This window comes from Chanos chanos, chromosome 6 (genome assembly GCF_902362185.1).
Source record: "Chanos chanos chromosome 6, fChaCha1.1, whole genome shotgun sequence".
Taxonomy (NCBI): Eukaryota; Metazoa; Chordata; class Actinopteri; order Gonorynchiformes; family Chanidae; genus Chanos; species Chanos chanos.
The window spans coordinates 19,627,950-19,637,168 of NC_044500.1; the positions used below are offsets into that span (position 1 = coordinate 19,627,950).

The window sequence follows — 9,219 nt, forward strand, 5'->3', positions numbered from 1 at the left end:
CTGATCTAAAGCTAGGACTGTTAAATATTAGATCTCTTACATCTAAAGTGCTTATTGTCAGTGAATTCATTACTGATCAGGAGTTTAATGTACTGTGTTTAACAGAAACGTGGATCAAACCAAATGAGTATGTAGCATTAAATGAAGCTAGTCCTCCTGGATACAGTTATATACAGCAGCCTTGTCTAACTAGCAGAGGAGGAGGCGTTGCAGTTATTTATAATGATAATCTAGGCATCATACAAAAACCTGTACACAAATTCAGTGCATGTGAAGTTCTTTATACAAGCATAACATATGTAACCACAAAAATAAGTCTACCCAGTAATCACACTAATTATTATTTATAGACCCCCTGGGTCATACTCTGAATTCCTTTGTGAATTTGCAGATTTCATTTCAAACCTCGTTATTTCTTTAGACAAAGCTCTAATTGTCGGAGACTTTAACATTGATTTTGATAACCCAGAAGATCCTCTGACAACAGCGTTCGTGTCCTTTCAGTAGGGATTAATCAGACGGTCATAGGGCAAACTCATAATGGCGGTCGCACCCTCGATCTTATTCTAACACTCAGATTAAATATAGAAAGTTTAATTACATTTCCACAATCTGAAGCTATCTCAGATCCTTATCTTATCTCATTCAAAATGTTTCCTAGTGATAATATATGCGCCTTGCCACGCTATTGTAATAAACTTACGGTTACGTCAACTACTACGCAGAGCTTTATCAATAAAAGCCCCAGTGCTGCACATGGCTAAGTTGCCTCTCACCCAGTGAAACAGAACCAGGCTTATATTACTCTCTGACTCACCACATTTATCAAGAGGACGTTTCATAGAAGTCAGACTGAAAAAAACTTTTCATAGAACTGAGTGTGTTTGAAGAGCAAGAGTTTGAGTAATTTTGCTTTTGTTGGATGGAAGTCTGATCTGACACTCCAAGTCAAATTTATCTGCACTACATAACTCAATATTCCCCAAAATTTAAACATAGTATCGGATGATGTATGATTTTGGATATGGGCCAAAACGCTGGGAATTCACACCATACAACTGAGAAAATAGTGGAGGACATTTCTCAGCATTATGACAAATATAACTAAACTGTATTATATAATGTTTGGTTTTACATCTGCTTGTTTTTGTTTTTCCATTACAGCTTGTGAATTTTTTGGCACTGCTTAATGTTTCAGCCCAACATATTGCAATAAATGCGATCAAAGTAAGCAACACTGGCAAAAAGGGGAAAAAAGAAAAGAGAAAAAAAAAGCTAAGCCTGATTTTGCAGGACAGAAACGGAGAGGTGGAATGGGGGAAGGCGTGGATTTGGGGTGAATTGGGGGGTGTCTTTGGCACCAGAGTCTTCTAGAATTTCAAAGAGCAGAGCATTGGCGATCATTCAGCGACTCTGAGACGATATGGGAGAGCTCAGTGTGTCTGAGGAGCAGGGGCCAGAAGGCCTGCGTTCCTACCCACAATGCTCCAAACTCACATCTGTAGAGCGAATGCTGCGCCGTTGAACAGTCTGTCTCTGCTCTGTCTCTCTGCCCCGCAACAGCAACACCCTTTCTTGGCAGAAAGCAGGTCCACTTGTGCTGATGGTCTGTATGTTTGTGTATTCAAACTCTTCTGAGGATTAAACTAGGGCGTATGCTGAGTCTCTCTCATAAACAGGCCATGGGTGTTTTGGTTAACAAGACAGACCATGCAGAGAAAGCACGAGCAGTGGAGTAATTGCTGTTACAAATGCAATACGGCCAAAGACCATGTATTTCACAAAAATGTGCAAGCTTTCAAACTCTTGAAGCGCTGACAAAAACATGAACCACACTGTTCCCTAGTATGTAAAAATACTAATGGGGAAATATATTTGAAAATATAATTAAAAGACCACTGTCAGAAACAGTAAAGTTACAGAATCACAAAACAGAGACAAGAAGTCTGAGAATGGTCATTTATTCTCTAACGTACAGTACAGTTTGTCTACAAAGTCATACAAAACACTATACAGCATAGACAAAACTCATTCTCAAAATGCTTCATGTTATTAAAAAAAAATATTAACTTTTTCAGAAAGTGCGCTAAAATACCACATGGACTCCTGGTCAACATTCTGAGACCAGTTAGACACAGAAAGTTTAATTTTTTGTCACTCAGGGACATTCACACGGAAAGATACAGATTCTGTTTGATTGAAATATAATGTGTAATGTGTGCATGGAATGTGTTGTCATGAAACCCAACTGAAACTAATAAATTCATCCAATTATCTTTTTTTTTTTTTAAAAAGTTATTAAGCCCGAAGCTTCACAGCAGAGGTCTTGATTTTCTGCTAATATATTGTGTTACTAGAGTTGCTATGAGGAAAAGGGTGCATCTGTGATATTTGGCGGGCACGCGCACACACACACACACACACACACACACACACACACACACACTACAGCAGCAAAAAAAATGTTAGTGTGAACACAGAATAGTATAGTGGTGTTTGTTGGACACCTGATACATATGAATATTGAAGTGAAAAATGAGTGAAAAATGAATACTGAACTGTTGATAAAGTGTACCATAGGCATATAATGCATTATGTACCATAGACATATAATGCATACAATGTATATGTACATGGATTGACTCATGGACATTACTTTGTAATAATGTGTGCAAAAAACATGCCATCTTTTCAGAAAGTAAAAGAAACAACATTTCATAAAAAAAATATATCAAGTTTGGTAGGAATACAAAAATCATTGGCTTAAGGTAAATAAGGCACTAGAGATGAGAAACTGAGCATTAGTCTGCTAAGGCCACTGGGTTATCACAAAATGAGACCTGCAACACTACAGGTAAGGATGTCGTTGACTTTGGCTTCGCCTATTTGTCTGTGGAACTGCCCTTGTTTGTGTGTTTTCCAGCAATGCATGTTTGGCCCCAGAGTTATACTCTTAATGTTTGGCATGTGATTCAGAACAGTATTGGGCAACGGCGTAATGGCGGACTTGGACAGATTGAGCTCCTGTAAGGAGAGGAGTCCGGCGAACACATCTGGACTCAGCGACTTGAGCTGGCTGTTATTTGACAGGTCCAGAACCTGTAGGCTCCTCAGGCCCCTGAAACTGTAAGGCTGGATGATTGACAGCTGTGGAATGCTGCTGAGGGACAGATAAACCAAGTCTTTCATGTCCTCGAAAGCCCCTTCCTCGATTTGTGAAATTGGATTCCCGTCGAGGTTCAGGTATTGCAAGGGAATGCCTGCAAGATCTGGCACCGTCGTTAGCCTGTTACTGGCTAGGACTAGGGTCTTTATGTACAGGTGTTGACTCTGCGAGTTCCTGGTGACAACAGTCAACATGTTATTGGACAAGTCAACGCTGATGGGCGTTTCCTGGCCTCTGGTGGTGAACATGTCTAGGTTGAACTCCTGAAAGCTGTTGTCACCAAGATCCACCTCTACCAGGGGGAGGCCTGAAAAACAGCCATTAGGAAGGCTGTCCAGGGAGTTGTGACTGAGGTCAAGGGTCTCGAGATAGCGCAGCTTGGAGAAAGCATGGGAGCTCACTCGCGAGATGTCGTTATTGCTGAGGTCCAGGCTGACTAAAGTGGTGTAGCCAGGACCCGAGAGCATGGAGTCCGTGATGGAGCCAATGGAGTTGAATGACAGGTCCAGGTAAGAGGTATCTAAGGGGATGGGCACTGGGGCTGTTCCAGGCCCCATGCGGCTGCAGTCCACTTTCGTCAGGCTGAAGCTATCAAACAGGCCAAAACTCTCAACCTCACAGCGGCACTGAGGATGGCAGTTCTTCACCCCACCAGCAACCACTGGTTCCAGCAGCAGGGACACGCTTAGATACAGCAAGGCAGCCATGGTGTTCTACAAACATACAAATAAGAGAAGAAAAACATTCAGTCAAGCAAAACAAAACACTATGTACTATTTCAAGTGACATCAAGCATTCTTGGTATCTCTCTGTTTTCCTAGAAGTTAAAAGTGTCAAGCTTAGTTGGAGCACACCCTCAGATCCTTGTGACCAAATTGGTCACACTATTAACATGATTCCTAGTGTAAAACATGTATGACTGGATGACTATGATCTCTGTAAAAGACTGTTCACATTTGCCTACCGAGGAAAACTTCTCCAAGTCACAAGTTACATACTTTCACACCTACCGTGTGTGTTTGTCAATATGAATGGGACAAAATACAGAATGTGTAAACTGGTAAATGTCGTTAGACTCGACAGACACAACATTGTAATGAACAGCACACTGTAAAGTTAAAACATTATAAAAAAAAAAGACTTTTGTTGATAAAGGATGTTTTGCAGGATTTATTTTAAAATGTGGTCCTAGAGTCAACACACTATTACAGCAAACTACCCTAAAGGCTTTTCATACAAGTGCAACTTACCAACCCTAATACTAATATTTTTTTATCTCCTATGGTTTCCCACAGGCTTTGACCTAATTCTGTTGATCAAAGCTCTAATCCCCTTGTCTTCTCCTTTGATTATAACACTAACTTTATCATTCATAGTTACAAAGATGCTAGGCTTCAAAACCTGTTTTCTTTCTTTCTTTCTTCTTTTTTTTAATTAATATCACAGAGACTTCACAATGTAATTACAATGATCAAAGAAAGCGATAATTGCTTTGACACCTACGGATTATGATGCTTTGACAACACGAAGAAGCCACAGTAATTTATTTTAACTAAGTACTCAGAGTCTAAAGCATTTTCTGGTTCTCCTTGCCACACTGCCCTACAGATTACTGAGACAGAACCATTAACTCAGTGTACTACATAACAGTATGCTTTCATCACAGAGATGAATGCTCATGACAGTAAAGATCAAAGATTGTTTAAAAGAACACTACTCTGAGAAAGACAGATATGTGACATTTAGATATAAGAAAAGCAGATACAGACTATATATATTTTACTTACACTCTATATATACCACATATATACTCCATATATACCTTTCAGTTGGGATGAATTACAGACAGCAGGTCACTGCACACTCATAATTCATTACATAAATTCGATACACAGAATAACAGAAAAATGCAGAGGACATAATGTGTTCAATACATACTTGTAGAGCAGACAGAGAGACGTAGGTGGAGGAGTGCAGTGGTCGTTTCTAAGGATCTGGTCAAAAACTGAGTGCTCCCTCCGGGCAAGTGGCTCTTTTGTTCGCAAACCTGCCTACCTTGTGGCCTTTGTTTAGGTAAACGCTCTGAACTTAAACCTCTTAAACTGCTATTGGCTGCCCCACTCTCTCCCAGCGCAAATATAGGCGCTGACACTTAGACACATTGGACTATGGCAAGGGTGGCAGTCACATGTTGCATAACTGACATATACTTAAGGTTGATGAGAGGCATCAGCATGAATAAGCAAAGACTGAAAATTTTTTTTTTTTGATAAAGTCAGAACAAAGTTGTCTGCTGTACGGTGCAGCTCCCCCTTGCATTAAAACCAGGGCTATCATTTCTGCTGATCCACTGCGGCTTTTAGTAAATGCTTTGTCCTTACATAACCATTGTAGTTATATAATGCGGTAGTGAGTTAGTTATGTGTACATGGTCTCTAATGATTGATTAACCGGTGTTCTGAGGTAATAGAATGTTTCTTTGCCCCCTGCTGTTCTGTGACATTCACTTACTTTGAGTGATTTCTAAGCTAACCACACTGCTCAAGTCTGACTGGTCTTTCTTCTTCTTCTTTTTTTTTTCTCATATGTGAGGGCGTAAAAATTATACTTTTTAGAGAGCAAGTCACATAACAGGCAGTTACGCCAGCATTTTTAAACATTATAATTTGGGAATGTTTTACACTCATTTGGGTATGAAGTCTAAAGAAATGGATTTGGGAAGAGGCTGGTTTTCTCCTTTGTGCCTGTTGATTCAATGATCTCTTTTCATAGCTGCTGAGTCATAAAGAGAAAGTGAAAACGGGCGACAAATTGTTCAACAAGCGAACTTTCCCCTAAGTGCCAGCAGAGCATATTAAGTGTCTCCACCCTCTTCTGACTTCCTCCGTCAGACTTTCAAACAAAATCCGCAACACCCACTATTCATTATTTCCATTACTTGAGCAAATCCCTCAAAATATGTGGGAAAATGTCTGTCTGAGTGAAAAGTTGACTTGTCCTTGCAATTATAAAATTTGCCTTATCTTGTGGCAGTATAAGTCTGTTTGTTTGCACGCCACATCTATTCTGCAGCGAACATATCGGCCTGACAATCAAAACAATAACCTGAACTGCTGTGGAAACTCTTTTTTTTCCCTACAGACAAGATTTGTTTGCTGCTCTTGCTAGCACGCTATCTATTCTCAGACATCTGCTTACTGAGGAGGAATGAACCAACCAGGTGTTGTCAACATCCTTTTATTCAGCCTCTTCTCATATTGTCTGTGGGTCACGCTGTGTGTTCTAACAAGCTGCCATTCAGAGGGCTAATTATCCTTATCAGTTAAACACTGCTATTTTGACCACATTTCTTTTCCCCTAAAAACCCTTAGTAGTCATTTTCTAGTCCTAATTTTCCAAGGTCTTTACAAAAGACCTCCATACTCTCTCACTCACTCACTCATTCACTCTCTCTCTCTCTCTCTCACACACACACACACACACTTTTTTTCCTCCTCTCCACTTGCTCTTGCAGATTTAGGTCATACTTCACAGGAATGTTATTTCATTTCTTAAAGTTGCCAAAATCTCTTATAGATTTTCTCTGTCTGCTGTAACACAGACTGGCTGGGAAATCCACAGTCAATAACGGGTGGGATTTCATGCAGGTGAAATGCATGAAAAAGCAGCATATCCCTAAATTGCACTGGCACATTGATTACACAAACTATACCATCAGTCACATTATAACTATTTTACCTAAATCAGACTACAACACAACATTTTGACTCACACTTCGAGGTGCTCGTATGTAAAGACTTTTACTGTAAGCACACACAGCTTGATTGGGTTTTACATTCCCAGAACTATGAATGATCGGTAAAATAAGCATAATATTTGAAGCAATGTTCTCCAGTTTGAGACTGAAGCCAAGTACAACACAAAAGGATGTGTACTTAAACAGCTGGCCCATGACAGTTGGCTCCACCCTGGAGTCATAACATAGAAGTGACTATAAAGATTCAGTCTGTCAGTCACTTTGTAATTGTTCCCACAGTTCAGAGCAGTTTTGCATTGAACTGCATGCTGTTGAGAGAACTGAGAACAAACCTTGCAAACAATTTAATCAGCAGACGGCAGACATCCTAATCCAATAATGCTGCATGAAAGCACCACCTTAATACGAGTTAGGTATAATGTAGGCTTGTACTTCTTAAAAGAATAAAGAGCAAACATTGCTGATACCTATTGTTTTTAGTATGTAAATCATACAGCAGGTCAAATGATTAACCGCATAGAGAGGGTCAGTGAATTGATTTATGAAGTCTAAATAACAATAACATTATTCAACAAAAGTCTTCTATGAGGCACAAATGGGACCAAGTAGTTGCTTCTGTGAGGGACAGACTTTGTTTAAGAGTAGAGGACCAGAGCAAATACGTTTTATCACACACTTGTGGTTGTGGTTTGAAACATTTGGAAATATAATGCAATGTGGTATATAATCAGAGCTGTCTCTTTAAACAAGGCTAGCGGTTGTCAAAGCAATGCTGATTGCTGTTCAGAAAAAAAAATACTTTGGGGACAAAAATCAGATCAAAAAATCTAATTTACAAAAGCTTGAGATCGTTCACGCTACTTAAAGTTAAATTAAACATAACGATTATGTGTTTATCAGTGTGTCCGTTTCATGTACAGGATAGCACGGTAAAACTAATAGTGAAAAATCCTCTTTGTTCTTAAGTCTCTTTAAAATAATGGTTATAATATTACTTTCACTCCACTGGTGTGAGCTGAATTATTTTTTAACTACAAGAGAATACCACGAAAACTTTTAATTACCTTTCGTAGTGGCTGACTGATGCAAGTGTCAGGCGGTTTCTCATCTGTCAAATCATATTACACGTCCAGTCAACAATGCGATTAGTACTGGAACAACGGCACTCTCGGTTGGGATTACCCCCTAATTATTTAGACACATGTTGATTGCTGAACTCAGTGCCTTCCAGTGTTTGGCCTGGGAAATTTTTTTTTTCTCCTCTCAAAAATACTCTTCTGCCTTTGCTATTTTTGTTTTTTAAGTGCCGTCAACACATCTCAGCTACTACCTTTAGGCTCAAAGAGACTTAATTTGTGGCCAAGACACGAAAACAAAAACCATAGTGAGGGTAAGGAAACAACGTGGATTGGAGAGATCATCAGACACTTCTAAATTTTATAGAGTTATTTGGTATAGTGCAATTGTAATGATACCTCACGTGTCTGTGCGTGTTGGCCAAAGCTAGTCCTTGCGAGCCATGCGTTCTATCACATTCAACGCACCCGCATCATATCGCAATCACATCTCTCACGTCAACTAGTAACCCACACATCCTCAATAGTTTTGTAACTTCTTGGGTGACTACCTCAATCGCCCCTAACTCTCATATTCAACGCCGGGCAAAGACAGAATGTTTAAAATACGGGGTATTTTATGGCAGTTGTGTTTTACGTGTGCATAAACGCTTCTTTACTCTGTGATGAACAAACTTGCATTGCTAGCGGTTTCTCACGGACAATCCGTTTGTACAGATATCAAAAACAGTACAGCTCCTATATTCTAAGTGTCACACATAATCTGCTTCGTAACATTTGGCAAACTTACCATCTACCTCGATTTTTCGGTTGACACGTCTTTTGGTCACCCCAGTTCACTTCCCAAGCAAGGAGCTCTTGCATTAGTCGATTCCGGCTCTCAGAGTCATATCCGTTCAAAGTTTTGCCACTTCAGTGCTCTTTTCTTGAATTTGTAAATGCGCCATGTGAATCCGAGCCACAAAACTCTTGTAACTGTCCTGGACGGGAATGTGAAACGTCCAGACAGCGAAAAGACGCACACCACACTAGTTTTGCTCGTAATCCGCACCCATACACGTCTAGATTTTGTGCGGTGACTTTTAGAATTCACGTGTGCGCGCTCTAGTGGCCAAGATGGGACCACAAAGAAGCAATAGGTTGTAGCGTGAAATAAATAAACTGGGTGGACCACTCAACGGATATATATATATATATATATATATATATATATATATATA

General features: G+C 39.8%; 1 protein-coding gene across 2 annotated transcripts; it reads right to left on the bottom strand.

Moving 5' to 3' along the window:
* Positions 1 to 1,945: 1,945 nt before the first annotated feature.
* tsku (tsukushi small leucine rich proteoglycan homolog (Xenopus laevis)) lies at positions 1,946 to 9,009 on the bottom strand. Of its 2 annotated transcripts, none has more exons than XM_030778522.1 (2): positions 8,790 to 9,009; positions 1,946 to 3,879 (listed from the first exon to the last, which is right to left on the bottom strand). In XM_030778522.1, exons 1-2 carry the CDS (start codon positions 8,790 to 8,792, stop codon positions 2,827 to 2,829), a joined length of 1,056 nt encoding a protein of 351 aa, XP_030634382.1. In that variant the 5' UTR covers positions 8,793 to 9,009; the 3' UTR covers positions 1,946 to 2,826. The 2 variants fall into 2 exon arrangements, with proteins under 2 accessions (XP_030634382.1, XP_030634383.1); XM_030778523.1 differs by lacking the exon at positions 8,790 to 9,009 and adding an exon at positions 5,105 to 5,254.
* Between the last annotated feature and the right edge of the window lie 210 nt (positions 9,010 to 9,219).